Genomic DNA, 26,595 nt, shown 5'->3' on the forward strand with positions numbered 1-26,595 from the left:
TATTAATGTTTACCTATTAGTCTCTCAAATAGCTTCTCGTCTATAAGCCAGAGTAAATAATAACATATGTAGTTAAAGGCTAGCCAAGAAAAAGAGAATAGTTTATCAAAATATAGTAGAGTTGGATGGCTATTCATTTCATTAAAATAAGAATTTATTTTGTGTATCCGTATTATAGCTATATACTATTTAAAAAAAACAAAATGAACATTTCAACTGTACATTGTCTATACATGCTGATGTTTTTCTCACTAAGTGCATATTAACTGCTTTAAATCCCAGGCACACACTCAGGTTCATTTCCTTTCTCCTCAGGCAGTTTCCACATCCACATCATTCTTATTTTAACAGTCCTCATTACTGGTATCATTTAATACTTGAGGGTTTGCTCATGTCAACATCAATCTTATGGGTCCTGCAAATGCTTATTTTGTTAATATCACATAGTCTGAAGCCATATAAATATAAAAATTAAAAGAAAAAACTTCAACTGACATGGCACAAAGTGTTAAGAACAACTCTATCAGTCACTCAGTACTACCATGAGACATAGCGCTGAACAGACATCAAACATAAGACTTGAATAATGCAGGACGCTACACCCTTTAAAAACATGTGATCTCATTTGTTTCCATGACACCCGCCATGTATTGTGTCTTCTCAAAGACACCTCACACCTTAAACCCAGTCTTAGTCACTGTCGTCCCATTACTCATCGATTTGCTCGAGCGGGCACCAGTAATGTCTCCATCGTGAGGTTTCTTGTTACTTTTTGGCATATAAAATACGCCACAGGTAGCTTTCCAGGCTCTGGCATGGGGGCAAGACACTCTCAGTAGCTTGCCGGGCTCTCTGAGAGGGGTGGAGGAACCCCAATCTTAGTGAATATGAAAATAATAACCTAGAAAACATCTTGGGCATATTCAACTATGACTTCCTTATTAATAAATTTACTTTACTGCAAGTAAATCTAAACTAATATGTGAGGAAGAGGTTTTTCTCTAAGAAGGAACAATAAAAACCCACCCAGAATAAAATTCCTTTGTAAATATCCTTGGGTGAGTCTAAATTAAAAATAAAACAGATCTCTTTACCTGATTGGAAAACCTCATGCTCACGTTGCGTTGATTCTGTAATGGCACATAGCGCTGGATAGGATCAATGTCTCTAGGACTGATTAATTCATCAGCTGAAAAAAAAAAGAAGAAAATGTAAGTGAAGTGATTAGAAGGGACTGTGGAGTGAGTACTAAAGAGTATGAGGTTTCTTAGGTGGGGATAAAAATTTTTTTGAAATTGATTATAGTGATACAAATAACCCTTGAATTATAAGCTGTAAGTAGAAAGATATATGGTATATAAATTTGTTTTGGTTTTGTTTGTTTGTTTATTTTGCTTTTTGGGTCACACCCGGCAATGCTCAGGGGTTACTCCTGTCTCTGCACTCAGGAATCACTCCTGGTAGTGCACAGGGGACCATATGGGATGCTGGGAATTGAACCCGGGTTGGCCGCGGGCAAGACAAACACCCTACCTGCTGTGCGATTGCTCCAGCCCCTATGGTATATACATTTACCTCAATAAATTTATTACAGAAATAGCATTTGTGGGGAAGTAGTTCAAAGGAGTGGTGTCCATCTTTTGCTTGTTGGAGCCTGGTTTTGACCCCGGGCCCCACAAGTTTCCCCTGCACTGCTGAGAGTGACCCCAGAGCACTCTACACCACAGAACCTAGGAGCTACTCACATATGGGATTGGCAGTGTGGCTCAGTGGTAGAGTACATGCCTTACGTGGGTGAAACTCCAGGTTTAGTTCTCAGTACTAAAGGAAAAAACAATACATTTGTGTCTTTTTGGGGGGTGATCTCTCAAAGCAGTGCTCAGGGAGAGCCTTGCAACATTTCCAATGATAGTTAGCACAACAGTACTGGGGCACACAGTGGTGCTCAGAAGATCTGGAGCCTCTGCATGACAGGCATGCACTGCAGCCCTTTGCATTATTTCCCTGACCTGAACAGTTAAATTCTCAAGGATGGAAACCAGCTGATTACAAGGAAACAAAATGTTTCCTAAGAGACTTATGAGATCAGTTGTACTTTATAGGGTATTAATTAGAATGAGGAAAATGCCCTCAATTACTGTTATACTATCACATGAAAGCTTTTCTCATGCGATAGTTCATTGAGGAAACGTGTGTGTGTGTGTGTGTGTGTGTGTGTGTGTGTGTGTGTGTATGGGGTTTCACCAAAGCAGTGCTTAAGAGTTCTGGGGGTTACCCAGGCAATACTGTCCACTGGACAGAAGGGTTCAATGCTCAGCAAGTGATGCTGTCCTACTTGGGCCCAGAGATGCTCGGGACCACTGGGTCTATACCCACTAGCCCTTGGGGACTTCCAAGGCTCAATCTAATGATGCTCTGGGGACCATGTGGTGCTAAGGATCTAACTCAGGTCCATGCACATGTAAGGCATACGCTCTGAATCCTGAGTTATCTTCCTGATCTCTGGAAACGTTGGATAAAATCCAAGGGAAACAATTTAGTAAGGGGAGGGGAAAGTGGGAAGAGGGTACCAAGTCAGTGGTTTACTGCTATTTTTCTGCTCTAACATATAGGGACATGGGAGTATAGCAAAGATTTTCATGGATGTGGAAGAACTGGAGCAATAGCACAGCGGGTAGGGCATTTGCCTTGCATGCGGCTAACCCAGGTTCGATTTCTCTGTCCCTCTCGGAGAGCCCGGTAAGCTACTGAGAGTATTCTGCCCACACGGCAGAGCCTGGCAAGCTCCCTGTGACGTATTCGATATGCCAACAACAGTAACACATCTCACAACAAAAACATTACTGGTACCCGCTCGAGCAAATTCATGAACAACAGGAAAACAAGTGCTACAGTGCTACAGTGAAAGAAACCATGCTGGAGAGGATGAAGTCGGGACAACACCAACATAATTCTCAATAATTTCCTGAGAATGCAAGTTGACAGTATCTATGAAAATGTTTTATGAGCATACACTGATGCAGTAACTGCACACCTCTCAAGTTATCTAAATTATGCTTAGAATGTGAAAGTCAATTAAATAACATTTGAAAAGAACCTAACTTCGTTTTTAAAGTGAGGCAGCACACTTCTTTATTTTTACTGCACTTAAACTACGAAAATATGTTAATTTTGTTCTTATCTCAAGTTATTCTATTGACCAGGTAAAATGATACTTCTGTTTTGTATAAGTTCATCTGTACGTAGTAGCACTGTAGCACCACTGTCATCTTGTTATTCATTGATTTTGCTCAAGTGGGTACCAGTAACGTGTCCATTGTGAGATTGTTTGTTGTTACTGTTCTTAGCATATCAAATACGTCACGGGTAGTTTGCCAGGCTCCGCCATGCAGCGGGATACTCTTGGTAGCTTGCCAGGCTCTCCAAGAGGGATGGAGGAATCGAACCCGGATTGGCCACGTGCAAGGCAAATGCCCTACCTGCTGTGCTATCAGTAGTATTCATTACAAAAATTGTTCCACCACATTTTTCATAACATTGTAGGTACTAGTTTTAGGCAGTGGATAATCCTGAAAAACAGAAGATGGAGTTAAACACAAACTGTTCGTAAATTACTTAGCAGTTTTGAGTGTTTTTTACTATATTTCTAACCTGGGGTTATTTCAGGGCATATATGCAATGTTATTCATTAGTTAAAAATTAACAAAGGCACTTTTATTAATTCTTGAAATGTTTTTTAACAACAATAATGAAAGGTAATGTAATAGAATAGCAAGAAAAGGAGAAGGAAAAGCTGTCAGAGGCACTATTTCTTCTGCATGAAGAAGCAGAAACACTTGAAAGGTATTCCTCAAACTCCTGGCATTGTTTAAGCATTTGACATGTATTAATTCATTAATCTTGGCAAGAACCTTATTGTTTTATGTAGGATAACATAGCGTCTGATAGTTTAGGTTTATTGGGTTACTCCTGTTACAGTGCTCCCATTCCTCTGTGTTTATTTGTAGCTTCTTTCTTAGTGTCCTGTTGACTTGTAAATATTGTTTTTCTCTTCTCCTTGAGTCCTTCGCATAGTTTATTCAGAAAAATGTCCTTTTTGTATGGACACAGGAAGACTTAGCAATGCTATGCTTTTGTAACCTGGGTGTCATTTGACTCTACATGATATTTTCCTCCTGGGCATCTGTTCTCTAAACCTAATCCACAGCTGCCCTTACTTCCTAGCACCCCCAAAAGCAGGGTCCCGACCAGGGACGAGACGGACCCAGGGCAAGTGGTGAGTTGTGTGCTACCCTGGCATCGAGATGGGCCTGGCCAAAGTGCCTCATGCTTAACTATAAATTAAGAGTTTGGTTATGGACAAATGCTGTCATGATCCAAACAATGATAACTAGATTTGGACCCTGCTAGGGTGAGGAATGATTAATTTGGCCTGAGTGCTGTAGTCTGAGTCTGTGGCAAGATGTTGCCAGGAGAGCAGCCTTGCAAGCCTCAATGTATCTCTTGCTATGTCCATACAAAAACAACTAGTATTAAGATGTTAATGAGTGTTTGGACTAAGGAAAGGAGGAAAACCCCTTAAGAGGTATTTTCGAACAGGAGAGGGGCGGGGAAAGAGGGGGCGGGGCAGTGAGATAGAGCCGCCCAGAGAGCTCACGAACGTACTTTCACGAGTCATCCCCGCACGCATGAGGAGCTTACACAGCTCTGCGGTGGGAATTTTCACAGCCCGCTCACGAGTGGAATTTATTTTTTATAGATAACAATCTGTACACAGTAAATGAGAGAGAAAAAATTAAAACACAGTGGGTCCTCTCCAGAATCTGGGTTCTTAACTGTTGGAATATTTCCCCTTTTCCAGCTGCCTTCTGGAGTTTTGTCACAGAAACCTTTTGTCACAGAAACCTAGCTGATCTTTGACCCGCAGATCTAAGGTGCTAGCCAGGCTTGATTTGACATTGTAGATTCCAGGCTCTGGCCCAGCCTGGTCTTTGGGATGTAAATCCGAGTGCTTTCAGCCCAAAGAAGGCTTCCGTTTTGGTTTTGTATCTTCTTTCCGGGGGGGGGGGGGGGGGGGGGGCCTAGATTAATGGCCTGCAGATACAAGAGAATTATGTTGCCTCAACGTTCTTCCTGTAAGATCATTTGGTGCCTTTGGTGATGTCAATGTGTTGCGCCCTTTGGAAGGGCCATAATCAATAAAAGGGGTTCGGAGAGAAGGTGAGGGTGTGGAAAGTGTATAGAGGGCGGAAAGGTGTAGAGAGGACGGAGAGTGTATAAAGGGAAGATTGGAATAAACTGCAAGTGAGACCAACCATCATGGCTCCGTTCCTTCCTTCGCCTGCCACATCTTCGCCATCAACCTCCCCGGGGTGGGGGAAGTGGCCGGAGGCTACCGAACTTGGGTGGCGGGAGAGACAGCTGCTGCCCTAGGCCCTGTGCCTGGCTCGGTGCGGTGAGGCGTCCCTTCCCTCGCCCGCGCCTTTTCTTTTTATTTTTATACACTTAACTGTCCTCAAACCTTGCATTTTAAGTATACAAAAATTCTATTCGAGATAGATGAAAAAATTCTCAAAAGGAGGAAAACATATACAATTTAGACACCGACATATTATATTTTCCGACCCATATCATGGGGTATGTCAGAGAACTCTTATCTCTCTGAAAATAACACACTTTTCCAAATTAGGACCAAATTGATTAAAGCTTAATTGTGAGAAACATGAACATACAACTTCAGTTACTATCGGTTTAGCTTAGGGTGCAAGGCTAATTAGTAAATATTACTAATAGGAGTAAATTATTTCTCTATCTTATATTTTTGTTCAGTTGGATGTGAAAAAATTTTCCAACTACTAACAATTTACATAATCAATGCCTCATTGTAATTCCACAGAAATAAAATTCCATCTTTATTTTTTATGATAAATTAAGAAATACTATATCCTTTAAAAGTATAAATGCTTATCAATTAAAATTTATGAGTCAACTAATTGTGTCTTTTGAAATGCAGTTTCCTATTCAATGCTCTCTTTCTACCTCACCTGTACATCAGCTTCATATTCAACCTTATATCATGTCCTCATACACTGTGGATTTCTTATTACGGTAATCTCCCACTATTACAACATCTTATTTTATGGTAGGTTCTCAAGAGACATATTAGACAAAAAATAAAATTGTAGGTTAACTAAATTTAGAAATATTAATTGTCTTCATCATTTCTTTTATTTCCAAAATGGTAAAATTGACAAATAATCTTAAAAGGTCAAGTAACAGTTAATTTTCTGTTTTATCATATTTTAGGAGGCAATGATCTCGAGTACAGAGTTAAAAAATCAAAATAATCTAACATTTATAGACTACATAGGCAAAAATAAAAGAACATTAAAACCATAAGTGGTTTTCCACATTTCATAATATATTGTCTAATCTCAAGTCGTTCTGTATATATGGTCAGTTGTCTTTAAATTCTTATAGACTACAGTAGGTTCAATATTCTTATTATGCACAAAAATGTTTATAAAATGCATTCTGGATTTAGTTCAAACACAATTGAGGTAAAAAAATATTAAGTAAGCTTTTCTTAAAAATAAAAATGACAATTTAAAGGAAATTTAATAGTGCAAGTAATTTTTTATAATGATATCAAGATTGCATAGGACACACCAAAATAAGCTCAGCAGACTTTATGAGGTGAAATTATATGCTTCAGAGCCAAACTAATTTTCAGCTATAATAACACATTTTAGTAACACATGTATTAAGAAATGAATTATGGAAGAAAAGAAAATGTATATCCAAACCCCCATACATTATACCCAAAATTTCTAAACATATATATGTATATATATAATAAACTTGACTGATGAACAGAAATGAACTAAGAATAACTGTTAAACTCCATGGTAAAAATGTAAATAAAAAAGGGAACTTTGAATATGAGCATATTTTAAATTTCACTCATCAAAACCAGCACAAGTTTGGGTTTCTTTCATTGGTATTTTTCTAGTTTCTTAAGCTGTGTGGCTAGGTTACTTATGTGGGCAGATTCATCCTGAAGTATGCTTGCATTACTGTGAACTTTCTTCTGAACACTTCACTTGCTGTGTCCCACAAGCTAGTAATTTGTATTTTTACTCTCACTTGTTTCAGGAATGTTTTGATTTCCTCTCCAATTACCTCTTTAATCCATTGGTATTTCAGTACTAAGCTGTTTAATTTACAGGTGTTTTTTTTTTCTTGATTTCTCTTTGTGATTGACTTCTATTTTCAGTTTATGATTGTCTGAGAAGATAGTTACTATAATTTCTATCCTCTTGATCTTATGGAAGTATGTTTTGTGGCCTAGAATGTGGTCTATTTTGGAGAATGTTCCATGAGCACTAAAGAAGAAAGTGTATTCATCTTTCAGGGAATAAAGGCTCTGTGTGTGTGTGCGCGCGCACATGTGTGCACAGACACATGCATGCACGCACACATGCATGCGTGTACAAGTGTGCACATGTGCATATGTGTCTATCTGCTAATGCCTCTTTTCCATTTGGTACTTCAACTCCAATGTTACCTTATTGAGGTTTAATCTAAGTGATCTACTCGGCTGTGATATAAAGATGTCTAAGTTTCTAACTATTATTGTGCTGTTATCAACATCTTCCTTCAGGTTTATTAGCAGTAGTTTTACATAATATATTTTGCATATTTTGGTTCCTCATTACATGCATAAATGTTTAGGAGTGTACGTTCTTCCTGATGTACATATCCCTTCTTCATCATTAGTAAATGACCATCTCTGTCTCTTAAAACTTCTTTTATTTGAATTCCAAGTAGTATGGAATTAGTATGGACATTAGTATGGTCACCCCAGCCTTTGTTAGGGAGTTGTCGGCTAGAAATACTGTCTTCCAACCTTCGATTTTGTGCTGTGTTTGCCCTCACCCAAATTGCCTTTTATTCAAATGTGTTTCTTGAAGGCAGCAGGTTAGGCAGAAGAAAGAAAATAATGAAGTTAAAGCATAAATTAATGAATTTTAATTTAAAAAACATCCAATATATTAGTAAAACCAAGAACTGGTTAGTCATTCGGGGGGGAAAGAAAACAAGATCTAAAAGCCATTAACAAGTCTCACAAAGAAAGAAAGAGAATGTTTATAAACCAAATAAGGAAAGGGAGATGTCACAACAGATACCACAGAAAACCAAAGAACCATCATGTATTACTTTGAAAATCTTTGTCCTGAAAAAGAGAACCTCAAAGGATAAGTTTTGAACTTCTATAACCTCCCAAGATCTAACTAAGAAGACCCAGAACACCTGAAAAGGCCAATTACTATTGAGGAAATCAAAATGGTAATCAAAAGTCTCCCAACTATTCTGAACTATTGGTCAGAGTCTGTCTTTATCCCAATACCATATTGTTTTAACCATATGGCTTTACAGTATAATTTCGAGTTAGGTACTGAGATATCCCCCAGTTTCATATTTTTCAGTATTATTTTGGCTATTCTGGATCTTTTATGATTCCACACAAGTTTTATTATTGATTGTTATAAGTTCCTGAAGAATGTTGCCGAATTTGGATAGATTGCATTGAATTTACATAGTACTTTTGGTAATGTATAATCTCTTTAACAAACATTATACTTTCAGATAAAAAAAAGTCTCCCCAAAACCAAAAGTTGAGACTTGGACAAATTCACAAGTCAGTTCTTCCAAACATTTAAAATATATCTACTGCTAAACATGGGCAAGAAAGATTAGTTTAAAACTGGAATTCTGCCTCAAGTGCTGGGGGAGAAGGCAATTGGGACAGAGAAGGGACTATTATGACAAAAGATAGTTGGATAGGAACTGTGTGCTGAAAGTCGGTAAAGGAACAAATATGATAACCTCTCAGTATCTATTACAGACCATAGTGGCCAGAGAGAGGGGGTGGATGGGGGAGAGAGGCAGAGAGACAGAGAGACAGAGAGAGATACAGATACAGAGAGACCATGAGAGAGAGAGAGAGAGAGAGAGAGAGAGAGAGAGAGAGAGAGAGAGAGAGAGAGAGAAGGAAAGTGCCTGCCATAGAGCTATAGAGGCAGGCAGGCTGGGGGAGGGGGAAGGCAGGAGGAAACTGGGGTCATCGTGGTGATAAATGGACACAAGTGGAGGGATAGGTATTGGATCTCTGTATGACTGAAACCTATCATGAACAGCTTTCTAACTGTGTATCTCATGGTGACTCCAAAAAACTTAGAATAGAAAAAAAAAGAGCTACAGCCAATTATTTTTAGCTTCTTCCAGGAAATTAAAGAAACAGAAACACTCCAAAACAATTTCTACCAGGCAAACATTATCTGGCTACCGAAAAAGACAGCATCAAAAAGAAAAACTAGATGCTGATATTCCTGATGAACACAGATGCAAAATTCCACAACAAAATATTAACAAATCAAATCCAACAACACATCGAAAAGATCATACACCATGATCAAGTGGGATTAATCACAGGGATGCAAGAATGATTTAAAATATGCAAATAAATCAATGTAATACAGTATATCAACACAATGAAAAGAGCATCAATAGATGTACAGAAAGCATTTAAGAAGATCCAGAACCCATTCATGATAAAAACTCTCAACGAAATGGAAAGGAACTTTCCTGAATATAGTCCAAATTATTCACTACAAGCCCACAGCAAACATCATATTGAATGGTATAAAACTGAAAGCCTTGCCTCCAAGATAAGGCACAAGACAAGCTTGTCAAAGTCACCAAAACAATACTAGAAGTTTGTGGTGATTCAATTTAATAATAAAAAGGGGGGTAACCCCCACAGAAATACTAGAACTACTTGCAGTAGTAATTAGGAAGGAAGCAGATACTAAGAGCATCCATATAGGAAAAGAAGTCAAGTTCTCATTATTTGCACATGACATGATACTATACTTAGAAAACCCTAAGGACTCTATCAAAAAAAGCTCCTAGAAACATTAGACTTTTATAGTAAAGTGGTACGCTATAAAATCAACATGCAAAAATCCATGTTTAAAAAAAAATTCATTCATAATTGTGCCTCAGAAAATCTAGTAGCTAGGAATCTGCTTAACAAGAGCTAAAATATCTTTACAAATAAAACAACAAAAAATAGCTAAAAGAAATAATAGAGGACATGAGGAAATGAAAACAGAACCCCTGCTCAAGAAGGGGTCAATACTGTCAAAGTGGCAATACTCTCCGAATCATTATACAAATTCAATGCAGTCCCTATAATGATACCCATGACATTTTCCAAAGAAATAGATCAAACACTCATGAAACTCCTATGGAACAATAACCAACCTCCAATAGCCAAAGCAATCCTCAGAATAAAGGAGATGGGAAGGATCGTTTTTCCCAACTTCAGACTGTATTACAAAGTGGTAGTAATTAAAATAGCATTGCACTGAAATAAGACATAATCAATGGAAGAGAATTGAAAATTCAAAGACAAAGCCTCAGATAAATGGTCAAGTTTCAATAAAGGAGCAAAAGATATAAAGAGGAGCAAGAAAAGCCTCTTCAACAAGTGATGCTGGTCAGTCACATGCAAAATGGTGAACTCAGACCACTTTCTTAGGCCATACACAAAGATCCAGACAAAACTCGACCTTTGTGTACAGCCTCAATATCATCTCAATTAAAGACCTCAATATCATCTCTGTCTCTCCCCCTGCAATCTTTTTCTCCTTCCCTCCTTTCCTCCCATTGAATTTACGGTTTGCAGTACAGATACTGAAAGGTTACCATATATAGCCCTTTACCTATTTTCAACACTCCATTCCTATCCAAAATGATTATTTCCATCTATTTTTGTCATACTGGGCTGGAGCGATAGCACAGTGGTTGGGCATTCACCTTTAACACTGCCGACCCGAGTTCGATTCCTCCGCCCCTCTCGGAGAGCCCGGCAAGGTACCAAGAGTATTGAGCCCGCGCGGCAGAGCCTGGCAAGCTACCCGTGCATAATGGATATGCCAAAAACAGTAACAATAAGTCTCTCAATGAGAAACGTTACTGGCACCCACTTGAACAAATTGATGAGCAACGGGATGACAGTGACAGTGACAGTGATTGTAATACTAGTTCCTTCTATATTCTAATTGCCCTCCAGCCCCCCAACCCGACACTCTTGTGGCAAGCTTCCAACCATTAACCAAACCTCCTGGCCCCTGTTTTCCTTGGCCAGAAATATATATTATATGTTTAATATATATAATGAATATATATAATGAATATTAGTCTCATTATATATGTGTATATTTATATTATTGTATAAATATATATATTTATATCTCACAAATGAATGCAGCCATTCTATATGTGTCCCTATCCTTCTGACTCATTTCATTCATCATGATACTCTCCATGTCCATCTATTTAGAAGCAAATTTCATTACTTCATTTTTCCAAATGGCTGCACAGTATTCCATTTTGTACATGTACCATAGTTTCTTTATCCAGTTATCTGTTCTCAGGTACTGAGATTGTTTCTAGAATGGGCTATTGTGAATAGCGCTTCAATGAACAAAGAAGTGCAGATGATGTTTCTGTTGTGCGTATTTGGGCCCCTAGGATATCTACTCAGAAGTGGAATTGCTGGGTCAAATGAGAGCTCAATTTCTGTTTTTTGAAGAATGTCCATAATGTTTTCCAAAATGGCCGAACCTGTTGGCATTTCCATCAACAATGAAGGAGAGTACCTTACTCCCTGCATCAGCACCAGCACTGGTTGTTCTTGTTCTATTGAATGTGTGCCAGTCTCTCTGGTGTGAGATGATATCTCATAGTTTTGATTTGCATCTCCCAGATAATTAGTGATGTAGAGCATTTCTTCATGTACCTTTCAGCCATTCAAATTTCTTCTTTGAAGAAATTTCTGTTCATTTCCTCTCCAATTTTTTACTGGGTGTGGATGTTTTTTTCTTGTAAAGTTCTGCCAGTATCTTATATAACTTTATCTTTTTTTTAACTTTGTGTATCTTTGCTTCTATTTTTATTTTATTTTATTTTATTTATTTATTTTTTAAAGGTGGGTTTATATTTTATTTTATTTTAATTTTTTTTGAGGGTACAGTTACAGATTTATACATTTTTGTGCTCAGGTTTCCCCCATACAAAGTTTGATAACCCATCCCTTCACCAGTGCCCATTCTCCACCACCAGTAAACACAACATCCCTCCCCCCATCCCCAGTCCCGTCTCCCCCCACCCCATACTGCCACTATGGCAGGGTATTCCCTTTTGTTCTCTCTCTGTGATTAGGTGTTGTGGTTTGCAATAAAGGTGTTGAGTGGCCATTGTGTTCAGTCTCTAGTCTACATTCGGCCCGCATCACCCTTCCCCCACATGACCTCCGACCACATTTTACTTGGTGGTCCCTTCCCTGAGTTACCCAGAATGAGAGACCAGCCTCCAAGCCATGGAGACAACCTCCTGGTACTTATTTCTACTATTCTTGGGCGTTAGTCTTATAGTCTATTATTCTATATTCCACAGATGAGTGCAATCTATGTCTGTCTCTCTCTTTCTGACTCATTTCACTTAGCATGATACTTTCCATGCTGATCCACTTATATGCAAACGTCATGACCTCATTTTTTCTAACAGCTGCATAGTATTCCATTGTATAGATGTACCAGAGTTTCTTCAACCAGTCATCTGTTCTAGGGCACTCGGGTTTTTTCCAGATTCTGGCTATTGTAAACAGTGCTGCGATGAACATATAAGTGCAGATGTCACTTAGACTATACTTTTTGGCTTTTCTGGGATATATTCCCAGCAGTAGTATTGCTGGGTCAAATAGGAGCTCAACCTCTAGTTTTTTGAGAATCGTCCGTATTGTTTTCCAAAAGGGCTGAACTAGCCGGCATTCCCACCAGCAGTGTAGAAGGGTATCTTTCTCCCCACATCCTCTCCAACAGCGGTTGCTTTTGTTCTTTTGGATGTGTGCTAGTCTCTGTGGTGTGAGGTGGTATCTCGTGGTTGTTTTGATCTGCATCTCTCTGACGATTAGTGATGTAGAGCACTTTTTCATGTGCCTTCTGGCCATTCGTATCTCTTCCTTGGTAAAGTTTCTGTTCATTTCTTTGCCCCATTTTTTGATGGGGTTGGATGTTTTCTTCTTGGAGAGTTCAACCAGTGCTTTATATACCATTGATATTAACCCCTTATCTGATAGGTATTGTGTAAATATCCTTTCCCATTCTGTAGATAGTCTTTGTATTCTGGTCACTGTATCTTTTGCGGTGCAGAAGCTTTTTAGTTTAATGTAGTCCCATTTGTTGATCTCTGTTTTTACTAGATTGCATAGTTCCGTGTCATCTTTGAAGATACCTTTATCTTCAATATCGTGGAGGGTTTTGCCGACCTTGTCTTCAATGTACCTTATGGTTTGTGGTCTGATGTTGAGGTCTTTAATCCATTTTGATCTGACTTTTGTGCATGGTGTCAGGTCGAGTTCTAAGCCCATTTTTTTGCATGTGGTTGTCCAGTTGTGCCAGCACCATTTGTTAAAGAGGCTTTCCTTGCTCCACTTCACATCTCTTGCTCCTTTATCAAAGATTAGATGGTCTTACATTTGAGGTTGTGTGTGGGGATATTCCACCCTGTTCCATTGTTCTGCAGCTCTGCCTTTGTTCCAGTACCATGCTGTTTTAAGAAGACGTGAAATACCTCAATAGGCCCATAAATATCAAGGAAATCGAAACTGTAATCAAAAGTCTCCCCAAAAACAAAAGCCCAGGTCCAGACGGATTCACTGGCGAATTCTTCCAAACATTTAAAGAAGACTTGTTGCCAGTTCTCCTCAAGCTTTTCCAGGAAATTGAAAAGACAGGAACCCTTCTGCACAGTTTCTACGAGGCACATATCTCCCTAATACCAAAAGCAAACAAAGACACCACTAACAAAGAAAACTATAGACCAATATCCTTGATGAACACCGATGCAAAGATCCTCAACAAAATACTAGCAAATAGAATCCAACAACTCATCAAAAAGATCATACACCATGACCAAGTGGGATTCATCCCGGGGATGTAAGGATGGTTTAACATTCGGAAATCAATCAACATAATCCATCACATCAACAAAAGTAAAGATAAAAACCATATGATCATATCAATAGATGCAGAAAAAGCATTTGACAAGATCCAACACCCATTCCTGATAAAAACTCTCACCAAAATGGGTTTTGGAGGAACTTTTCTCAAGATAGTCAAAGCCATCTACCACGAACCTAGGGCAAGCATTATCATCAATGGAGAAAAACTAAGGGCTTTTCCTCTAAGATCGGGGACAAGACAAGGATGCCCACTCTCACCACTTCTCTTTAATATAGTATTGGAAGTATTAGCAATAGCCATCAGGCAAGAAAAAGATATTAAGGGGATTCAGATCAGAAAGGAAGAAATCAAGCTCTCACTATTCGCAGACGATATGATGCTATACCTAGAGAAACCTAAAAGCTCTAGTAAGAAACTCTTAGAAACAATTGACCTATACAGTAAAGTCGCAGGCTATAAAATCAATACCCAAAAATCCATGGCCTTCCTATATGCAAACAATGAGACAGAGGAAAGGGACATGAAAAAAGCAATCCTGTTCAGAATTGTGCCCCAGAAAATCAAATACCTTGGAATCAGCTTAACTAAAGAAGTAAAGGACCTCTACAAAGAAAACTATAAAACGCTACTCCATGAAATAAAAGAGGACATGAGGAAATAGAAACATATCCCCTGCTCATGGATAGGGAGAATAAACATTGTCAAAATGGCAATACTCCCAAAAGCTTTATACAGATTTAATGCGATCCCTATAGGGATACCCATGGCATTCTTCAAAGAAGTGGAGCAAGCAATCCTGAAATTTATATGGAACAATAAACACCCACGGATAGCTAAAACAATTCTTGGGAAAAAGATGATGGGAGGCATCACCCTCCCCAACCTTAAACTCTACTACAAAGCGGTAACAATATTTTATTTTATTTTATTTTTGCTTTTTGGGTCATACCTGGCGATGCACAGGGGTTACTCCTTGCTCTGCACTCAGGAATTTCTCCTGGCCGTGCTCAGGGGACCATATGGGATGCTGGGAATTGAACCTGGGTTGGCCACGTGCAAGGCAAACGCCCTACCCACTGTGCTATCGCTCCAGTCCCCTACTTCTATTTTAAATTGTGTGACATTCTTGGCCAAGCAAGTGGAAGCAAAGATAAACAAATGGTCATACATTAAATTAAGCAGCTTCTGCACCTCAAAGGAAATGATGACCATATTGCAAAGACACCTCAGATTGGGGTAAACTATCTGCCCACCACTCATGAGATAAAGGATTAATATCCAAGATATATAGAGCACTGGTATTGCAAGAAAAAATATCATCCAAATCCCATCAACAATGGGGAGAAGTGATGAATATGAACTTCCTCAAAGACGAAATACAAAGGCCAAAAAGACATATGAAAATATGCTCTGTACCACTGATCATAAAGGAAATGAAAATCAAAACAACAATGAGATATCACCTTATCCCTGGCACTTAAAAAATAAAGCAGGTTTGGTATGGATGCAGGGGAAAAAGATCTTCATTCACTGCTGGTGTGGATATTTACTGGTTCAGCCTTTTTAGAAAACAACATGGACATTCCTCAAAAAATTAGAAACTGAGATTTTATATGTCCCAGAAATTCCACTCTTGGAATATAGTCCTAGGGCCCCAAACCACAATGCAGTAAAAACATTTACAAGCACTATTCACAATAGCCAATATCTGAAAACAAGTGTCCAAATACAGATGACTGGATAAAGAAACTATAGTACATATACACAATGGAATACTGTTGAACCTGAACCACAGAAAATGATGAAGTCATGCAATTTACTGCTGCATTGATGGATCATTTGTAGAATATCATGTTGAGTGAATTAGTCAGAATGAGAAGGAAAGACAGAACAATCTCTCACATGTAAGATATGAAGAAATATAATAGAGGAGAGACAAAAGTTGAAAGGCAAAAGAAATTAAGTACAGGAGAAGTAGTCCACAGTAGGAAGCTTATCACTGGAGGTGGGGAAATAGATCAGGGCAGGAAACACTGGTGAAGTGAAATGGTCAAGCAAGAGGTAGATGTGGTACTAACAGATGATAAAAAGGGCTTGTCAGAAAGACAGACTGAGGGGTGGAGGGAAACTGGGGACACAAATGGAGGGAAGTGGACCCTGGTGAAGGGTCTGGTTTTGGATAATTGTAAGTCTGAAACTCAATTGAAAATAACTTCATAACTATAACAATGATACACTTAAAAATAAATTAAACCATTAACAAAAGCAAATTTTTTTTTCAGGTTTAAGTCTGTTACACAATGCTCGAATACCCATCCCTTCACCAGTGCACATATTCCACCACCAAGAACCCCAGTAAACCTTCCCCAACCCCCCCAACAAAAGCAAAATTTTAGATGCAAACAAACACTAAAAATATCAGACAGGTTTTGTATGTATATTAGTATGAAAAAATTATAAAATCAAGGTTAGTCACAAAAAATAGACATTTCACAGATGCCACAAAAATTACTAAGAATCGTGTTTTTAACAGTAAGCATTGAAATAAAAATAGCACAAATGGAAATTTCTTATTAGGTCAATCAAAAAATTTAATGAGCATAGTTACTGCTGCAGTGCTTACAGGTGACACAATCACTCTAAAGAATCCAAATTAGTAAAATTTATGTCAGTGCTGGAGTGTGTGACTATGGCCTGGCTTACTAAACTCTTCCAGTGTCAGTTAGGATATAAAATACTCATCTCACAGAGAAGTTCGAATTTTTCAGGAATTTGTAAAGGGTAGAGCATTTTAAAGCAGGTACTATTATTATTTCTCAGAAAGAATCTATCAAACGATCTGTAGTCTTTTCAGATTCTATTAGTTTCATACTTCGTTTTACTAAAATATTTGAGATTGAGATCATACACAGTTCCCCACCACCACCACCACCCTTTGGCGAAACAAGAAGGATTTCATTGAAACTTATTGAGAAAGATATGAAGGAAGAGAAAGGGAGAAACTCATGTTTGGGAGAGAATACAGGATTCTCCAAAGCAGAAATAAGCAAAGAAACAGAGACAAGCAAGCCAGATATATGTTCATGGGAGAACATGGGCTTGAAGAGCAAACATTCATACATGTTCTTATGTAAGTTTTCTAGTCTTGGTGGTAGCAATTCAAATAAAAATTTTAGTTTTAAGAAAATTTCATTTACACAAAAACCTAAATGAAGAAAATCTTAGTAGGTTAAGCTTTTAAAATAATACTTCGAAAGTAATAATAAAATAAAAAGTGAAAAATTTAAGGTAATAGTGAGTGCAGGTTTGTAATGCCTGCTGCAGGTCCTAGTTTAAGTCACTAGCAATGACATGGAAGCTGCTTGATGTTTCCTGAAGCACACCAGCTAGAAAATCTCTTGTAAGCCAAAATATAAAAATGCATAAGTACATTTACCTATTAATTTTATCTTTAAGTGATCAGTAACAAAACCAATGCTTACTAAGGAGTAAAATGCATTTGAAGTCACTAGACCATTGAAAATAAGAATCTCTGTTTATGTCCTTGTGCATGCTATGGGGCACTTGCTCAATGAATTTAACCTGAAAAAGCAATAACTTCCAGGCTTAGTCGTGGTTTTTAAATTTGAGGTCAAGTGGATAAGAAATACCATGAACAAATTCAAATACAAATGAACTTAGTCACAAATACTAGAATAAGGAAGGAAGTAATATATACAAATAACTAGGCTACTGGCAGGGAGAATATTTCCTAGTTTGTCACATTTTTTTTTAATGTAGCACTACTAGATATCACAGTGACTAGCATAGAGTAGGTCTCCACAAATAGAAGGAAAATCACAGAGTAAAGAAATGCAACTAAGAGACATTTTTCCTATAACAATTCTTCTTTTTTAACTTGGGGATATCTACAAGAAAGCATAAACACTGTGACCTGTCTAATTAACAAGAACATATTTTCACAAACAGTACCTCTTAAGTCATGACTGAAAAGGGTTGAAATATGTATTCTGAAAGGAATTTAGTTAGAATATTAAGGTACACATACTCAAAAGAAAAGTACACTTAAGTATCTATTTTATTGTATTTGTAAATTCGACCTCAATAGATATGTAATAAATACAGTAAAATTTTATGAGAAATTAGTTAGCATGTATAAATTGCTCACTGTAAAATTTAATTCATTCATATGCTTTAAAGAATTCCTAATAAGAAATTTGGTGGATAGCAGATATCAAAAAATAAATGTAGTTTCTAGGGGAAAACAAATGAATTCCAAATAAAACATGGAAAATATCTAGGAACCCATGAAATTCAGTTAGAAAATTTATATACAGATAGTATTTTGGATATTTTAAATGCTTTTTAAAATCTATTTTATCACTTTAAATTCTCTCATTTATTTTACCAGAAAACTGAATTATTGGTATGGATAAATGTTTACTTAAATTTTATGGGGTATATTTTTTCTCTGAGAGATTGGTATTATTAATTTCCTGGCATATATATCGGGGAGAGTTATAATTAGTCATTCAATAATTCAGGTTAACTCTTTAGTATTATCTTCACATTTTTTATCCTGAAGAATTCTTTCTTCTTTTAAAAGAAATTGTTTTGGGGCTGGAGTGATAGCACAGTGGGTAAGGCGTTTGCCTTGCATGTGGCCGACTCAGGTTCGATTCCCAGCATCCCATATGGTCCCCCAAGCACTAACATGAGTGATTCCTGAGTGCAGAGCCAGGAATAACCCCTGAGCATTGCCAGGTGTGACCCAAAAAGAAAAAAAAATTGTTTATTAGTAATTTAATCTTCCTCCTCCTTCTTACAACACCTCTCCTTCTCCTCTGCCTCCTTTTTAGGGCCACAACTGACTGTGATCAGGACTTATTCCTGGTTCCATGTTCAGGGTTCACTCCTGGCAGTGCTCAGGGATCACTTTTGGTGTCTACTGTGAACCATAAATGGTGGTGTGGATCAAATCAAGGTTGGCCACATGCAAGGCAAGTAAGTGCCTTACTTACTAAATTATCTCTCCTGGTTCCTGATTCTTCTTAGTTTTCAATTTTAGGTGAGTTTGGCTCTGTGTTTGGAGGTGACACCCAGTAGTGCTCAGGGAACCATTCAGTGACAGTGATAAAACTGGAAGTCAGCCATGGTTTCTTTGGTGGGGGGAGGGGTGGGAAGGGGGCTCACCTGGCAGTGCTCAGGACTTACTCCTGGCTCTGAGGGGAAAAAACTCTTGGTGAGGTTTGGGGAACGCCATGGGGTGCCGGTGACTGAACCTTGGTCAAACACCAAGGCATGCAAAAAGCCCTACCCCACTTTACTATCACTCCAGCCCAAGTCAGGTCATCTTGCAAGCAAAACAACAGCTACGTTAGTTTCTATCTTTAAAAAAGTGTTAAATAAAAAAATATATTCAAGCAAGGTAATGGCTTTGGGAAAATATTAAAGTTAACATTAGCCTTTCATAATCTTACATTGTTCAATTTTTTTTTCTGATCTCTCATTTTCTCTCAATTTTATTTTATTTATTTATTTTTTTATTGAATCACCAAGTGGAGGGTTACAAAGTTCTCAGGATTATGTCAGTTATACAATATTCAAACACCCCTCCCTTCACCAGTGCCCATCTTCCATCCCCAACCCCCCCAGTATATCTGCCGCCCCCTCCCACCTCCCTAGTCCCCACCCTTGTACGTGATAAGTTTCACTTCATTTGCGCTTATCTCGATTACATCCCATGTTTCAGCACACAACTCACTACCGTTGCTGGGGTTTCCCCCCAAAAAGAAAAAGACAGTCCTATTGCCAATGAGGCATTTGATAATTCTCCATTACTAAGCATATAGAGATATTAAGTCCTGCTGTTTGTTACATAACTTTTCTTTTTCCCCCTTGCCCCGCGCCACCGAGTTCACGCCTGTTTAGTAATCGCCACGCTGTCTGACAAAGGGAAAAAAAACCGAAGAGGATGGTTATTTCCCGTCATCAGCCGGCGTGGGGCTCTGGCTTAGTTGATAGTCTAGTAGAGTGTCTGGAAGCAGTTTCTGGAACCAAAGCTCTTGCGCTGATATCGGCTCCGGCTCGAGATACCACCAGCGTCCCGCTGGTCCATGTACATAATTTTTCCCCTTATTTCCCATTCCCACGCCACCAGGTCTGTTTGCTTAATGGACATCACACTAAGTATTTTGTTGAAATATTGAAGGCAATCAAAATGGTAGCCATCTCTCTAGACTGAACTAAGCTATATCCCCACGCCGGCTGAGAAGAAATATCCTTCTTTCTCGGGAAGAAACGTGGCGTGGTGTCAAACATAGTGTGATGTTCAATTTTTTAAATAGCTGTAAAAAAGTTTTGTGGTGCTGGGAATGAACCCAGACAAAGGATGCACTCTACCACTGAGCTACAGCCCCGGTTCTTGCTCTAGTTTTCTGAAAAATTTCCATCCAAATATCTTTAATTTCAAGAGAACTTTCATGTGATAAATACTTCTACCATTTTTTGCAAAGTATCTAAAAAGGTACATTACTTTACACAGACATCATTTCTTACATGAATAGTTTCTAAACATGGAAACTTAGAAAATGATTGAGGGTGTGACTAATCACCTTATTCTAAGAGAAATGTTTTGTCTTAAAATGTGCTGTTTAAAAATAAATATTTAAATAATTTCTTTACCAATTCTACATATTTAAAACAAACATTGATTTTATAGTGTGAATGTTCTAAACTTTTAAAAATGCTTCTCTAATGAACTATTTTCTAAGAACACTGAATAGTTTAGGCCTTGAACCAGAAAACAAGATACTGAGTCTTTTTCCTTCAACAATGGGAACTTCTCCCCCCGTCTCCCACACACACATAATTTGCTGCATAAATATTCACGGGGTGTATATAAAGCAAACTACATTATTTTTACAAAGTTTCATCAGCTATACACTGGACTAAATTGGTGAAAGTACTGAACATTTTAAAGTATTTACTGGTCTATTATTTTTATGCACACTAACCAAAGCAGACGTTCAACTGGGGATCCCTTATTAGCAAATATGGTAATTGTAATCTTAATACCATCCGTATATGTTTTCTATTTCTTAAGAAGAGCAACAATAGTTAACAATGCAAAATGATTCAGTCCTTTGAGATTGTATTAATCTTAATCAGGCAGGTGTTAAACAGATAACACACAGCTGGGTCAGAGTGCTACTGAATCTGAATATGTGGCACCTCTTCTTTCCGCAGAAGAAAGTATGTGTGATTCCATAGTGTGAGCACATCTTCTGCTTGTCCTCTACCACTGTGTTATAAACTCAGCATCATGAAGAAAAACTAACTCCTTAGGATACCTTCTTATTTAGGGTCACAAACACAAAGGTGAAGACATAAACTGAACTATTTTGTTCACTCTGATCACAAAAGTAAAGTTTCATCTGCACTCAATATCTATCTATATTAAATATTTATTTTGGAATAAGAAGATTCCAATGCTTTTATTATTAATTGATGCTGTTTTCAATCTCCCTTTATTTGTTTGTTTTGTTTTGGGGCCACACTAGGCCATGCTCTGGGATTACTCCTGACTCTGCATTCAGTGGTCATTCCTGGTGGTGCTCAGAGGACTATATGGAGATTGAACCTGGGTCAGCCATATAGAAGGCAAATGCTCTACTCACTGTACAATTGCTCTGGCCTCTCTTCCTTTTTTCCCCTTAAGTTCAATGTGTTTATGTAAAGTATCATCAATTCTATGTTCCCAATTTATTAACCTTTACAATTGTATCCAAAAGTTTTGCTCGAATAACATTGATTCTAGTTGTATCAGCCCCAGGCTGGATAAACATAAAACAAAATAAGAAACAAAGGTAGGAAAAAATTAACTATCTCATTACTTTATTTATATTTAGTATTTATTCCTATTCCCTGGTCCTAGTTTTTCACTCAGAATCAGAGAAAAAAATTATTTTGCATATCTGTAATTCTAAGAATAGTATATATGTGTTCTGATATCAAAACTATTCTCCTGGGGACCTGAATGTAGCTCTGCAGTAGAATGTATGCTTCATATAAGTGAGCTCTAATTTCAATGCCCATCCTAGAAATAGCATACAAACAAACCAAAATTCTTAGAAAACACACACAGTTCTTTTTTTTTTATCTCTTGAGGTATCATCCTGTATTCACACCTTTTCTTTCTTTTCTGTTTTTCGTGGTTTCGGAGGCATACTCAGTAATGGTCAGGCTTATGGGTCTGTACTCCTGCAGGGCTTTGGGGACCATATGGTGTTCTGGGAACCAAACCACAGTCAAGCTGCGTGCCAAGCAAGCACTCTACCCACTGTCTTATCACTGTACAGTGACCTTTGTATTCCCCTTTATACTACTTAGCAGATCTAGTCTTATAGGCAGAATATCAGCATTTTGTTTTCGTTGGCCATTGTCTATTCCCTTTTTAACATATGAGAGAAATTTTGTGTTTGTCTTTCTTCTGATTCACTTCACATGAGAACAATCCAATATCATCCAAGTTTTAGTGAACTATGAGATTTTAGTGAACGATAAGATTTTCCTACACCGGGGCAACTTCGGGAGGAGATCAGGCCCAGTCCCTACCCTACTGAAGCCCTCCCTGGCATCTATACCCACACCCTACAGCCACCACTGCCATTGAAATGGCCTAACTTCACTGCTTCACAACTTATCTCTGCAGAGACGCCAGGCCAATGAAGCTCCCAGGTACACAAGTTTTAGGGCTGAAAACTACAAGGTCTTTTCTAAGTGGGGGCAGGCAGCCTCCCCCATGGCCCACTGCTGCCAGAAGCTCCAGCAGCCACACACATATCCCACAGCTGCCATGTAAACAACAACTCGGCTTCAAGACTAATGTTGGAAGGGATGCCAAGGGGTTACAATTCACTTGTACATGGGTCTTCAGGCTGAAAACTCTGGGGCCCCATTGGGATTGAGTTGGGCTGATAATCATCCCAGGTCCACAGATCCTGGATATCCTGGAGCCCCTGGAGTATACATGGGCCCACAACACCTCCAAACTCCACAGATTCTACTGTTGGTGACAACTCAGTAGGAGCACACCAAATTAGATTGGAAAGGAGCACAGAAACGAACTAAGCCCAATAACCAACAACAAAAACCGCACAGAAAGCTCAGCTAACAATGGAACAGTTCAGTAAACCCTCAGACAATGCCTTTAATAAACCCCATTGTGGGTATAAATAATTTTCATAAATTCTCTTTCACTGAACTATTTTTTGATAATTCCGTTTGACATTTTACTGTAACAAGAAATATAAACTAAATTGTCTTTTGCAAGAGGACAGTCTTAGAGGATGATGGGAAACTGGAGACAATAGTGGAAGGAGGGAAAGTCACACTGGTGGTGGGAGGGTGTTGAAACTGAATGCCTGACACAACTGTATTATGAACAACTTCGTAAACCATGCTATGTAAATGATGTTTTAAAAAATAAACCTAGGGGCTGGAACGATAGCACAGCGGGTAGGGCGTTTGCCTTGCACTCGGCCGACCCGGGTTCTAATCCCAGCATCCCATATGGTCCCCTGAGCACCGCCAGGGGTAATTCCTGAGTGAAGAGCCAGGAGTAACTCCTGTGCATCGCCGGGTGTGACCCAAAAACCAAAAAAATAAAAATAAAAATAAAAAATAAACCTAGAAAAATTTCGTTTTTTCTTATCACTGAGTAGTCCTGTATTGTGTAATATATTGCATTTTCTTGTCTGTTCAACTGTTGTTGGGTACTTTGATTGTCTCTGGATTTTTGGCATTGTAAATACTGTTGCAATGAGTATAGTTGCTCTTAGGATAAATTTTAAAGGTAGAACTGTTTGATCATATGGAAGCTCCATTTTTAATTTTTTGAGACATCTTACTGTTTCCCAGGAAGCTGAGTCAGAAGGCATTCCTACCAACAGTGAATGAGGATTCTGTTTCACCACCTGCCCAGTCATGACCTCCTGCACCAGCTGACTTCAGACTGAAGCAGGCCATCTCACTGGTGTCAAGTGACAGCTCACTGTCATTTTCATTTGCATTTTCCTAGTAATTAGTGACGATAAACACTTTATCACATGCTTGTTGGCCATCTGCATGACTTCTTTGGGGAAACATCTGTTCAGCTACTCTCTCCATTTTTAAATGAAGTTGCTAGGAGTTTTTGTTGATTTTTAAGTATCTAATAAATCTTGGATATTATCTGTCATATGTATGGTGAAAAATATTCCCTTATTCAAAAGTGTATCTTACTATTTTAGTCATCATATATTCACAATGCAGAACCTTTTAGAGTTATGTAGTCCCATTTTTTTTCTTATATTTTCCTTGCCAGAGGCATGTAATCACTGAAGATGCCTCTGAGTCAATATCATGGAGAGCTTTGCCTATGTTTTCTCAGTGTATTGTATTGATTAAGGCTGAATATTAAGGTTCTTAATACATTTTTAATGAACTTATGTATGGTATGTGACAGGGATCAAGATTCATTCTCTGTGGTTATCCAATTTTCTCAGTACCATACTTCATGCCCCTAGGTCTTCTGTCATATATGAACCATGAATATATCTGACTGGTTGTCTCTGGGCTCACAATTTTATTCCATTTGCCTTAGAGTTTGCCTTTATTCCAGTACCATACATAGCTTGTAGTATAATTTAAAGTCAGGAAATGAATTCCTCTGATCATCATTTTTCCTAAAAGATTCCTTAGGTATTTATGGATTTTTATGTCTCCATACAAATTTTAACATTACTTGTTCCATGTCCTCGAAGAATAGCATGAGGTTTCTGATAGAATGCATTGATAGGATGGTCATTTTAAAATGCTAAATTTTACAATCCATGAACATGGAATATGTTTTCATTTTTGTCATCTACTTTTTAAATATTTAATTATAGTTTTTATTGAATAGCACTTTGACACCTATTATTGATTCAAAGTTTTTTTTTTATTTTATATGGCACATTACAAATGAAATTATTTAAAGCTTTTCTCTGCTCTAGAAATGAAGAAACTATTAACTGAAGTTAAAAAACTAGGTGGGCAAAATAAAAAACTGAATGGAAGGCCTCATTAACAGATTAACAGCTGCTATGGATAGAATCAGTGAGCTCCAAGAAGAACTGCAAAAGTACCCCAGACAACAGCAGAAGATGGCAAAAAATAAATAAATCCTCAAAAATAAATGAACAGCTGACAAGAGAACTTTGAGATGAATTCAAGAGGCACAACATAAGAAGCACTGGTCAGGAAGGCAATTCTGATGAAGAAGTCAAAGACATCATTGCTGAGAAGTTCCCAGAGATGGAGAGTGATGTATCCAGATCCAGCAGGCCCAAAAGGTACAGGCAAAAAGAAATCTAAATAAAAATACTACAAGGTACTACTTAACCATAATGATGAAAACGGTAAAATAGAATACTAAAAGCAGCAAGATCAAAGAAGGAAATTATATACTGAAGATTGTCCTTAAGATTTAAATGATATTTACCAAATTAAACCCTCCAGACCCAAAGAAAGTGGTAGGGTATAATGGGGGAAAAAACAATCAATGAAATAAACACCTCCTGAGGGCCAGAGAGATTGTACACCAAGTAGCTTGTTTGCCTAGAATGAGGCCAACCCGGGTAAAATCCCTGGCATCCCATATAGTCCCCTCAGAATTACTAGGAGTGATTCTTTAGTGCAGAGCTAGCAGTAACCCCTGAGCATTGCTGGGTGTGGCCCAAAAACAAAACAAAAACATAAATGAAAGCTTCACCAGGAGTACTTTATCTAGTCAATCTCATTTATACCTGAAGGAACAATAGGAACTTAATAACTAAAGATCATCTTTACAAGAAGAACTAAAGAGGTTACTTTAAAACAAGACAAATCCCACAAACACGCAAAACTTCTGCATAAATATGGAACAAAATTCAATGACAATAACTTCTCAATGTCAATGGGCCAAATACAATAAATAAGAGACGGGGGGCGGCAGAATGAATTAGAAAATTTAACACAACATTCTGCTGCCTGCATGAAACACATTTGGACAATCAGAGAGAAAAGACAAACTCAAAGTGAAAGGCTGGAAGACAATTCTTCAAGCAAACAATTCCATCAAAAAGACGGGGATTGCCAAACTACAATCAGGAAACATAAATTTCAGGCCTAGGAGGTGATAAGAGACAATGAAAAGGTATTTCTTTTTTTAAAAAATTTTTATTAATGAATCACCATAAGGGTAAAGATACAGTTTTATATGTTCTCGTGCTTATGTTTCAGTCATACACAGCTGGAGTACCCATCCCTCCACCAGTGCCCGTTCTCTATTGATGACCCCATCATCCTTCCCACCCCCCAAACCCCCACCCTGCCTCTGTGGCAGGGCATTCCCTTTTGTTCTCTCTCTCCTTTTGGGTGCTGTGGTTAGCAATGGAGGTATTGGGTGGCCATCGTGTTCGGTCTATACTCTGTTTTGAGC

General features: G+C 38.1%; 1 protein-coding gene across 2 annotated transcripts in view; it reads right to left on the reverse strand.

Annotated features, from left to right (window-relative positions):
* PHKB (phosphorylase kinase regulatory subunit beta) overlaps nt 1–26,595 on the reverse strand; it is a 262,109-nt gene that overhangs the window by 106,562 nt on the left and 128,952 nt on the right. For both annotated transcript variants that reach the window (XM_004600687.2, XM_055146377.1), the window contains one exon: nt 1,095–1,189. In XM_004600687.2, the coding sequence (XP_004600744.2) occupies nt 1,095–1,189 (95 nt within the window). The remainder of the gene's footprint in view (nt 1–1,094; nt 1,190–26,595) is intronic.

This window comes from Sorex araneus, chromosome 8 (assembly GCF_027595985.1).
Source record: "Sorex araneus isolate mSorAra2 chromosome 8, mSorAra2.pri, whole genome shotgun sequence".
Taxonomy (NCBI): Eukaryota; Metazoa; Chordata; class Mammalia; order Eulipotyphla; family Soricidae; genus Sorex; species Sorex araneus.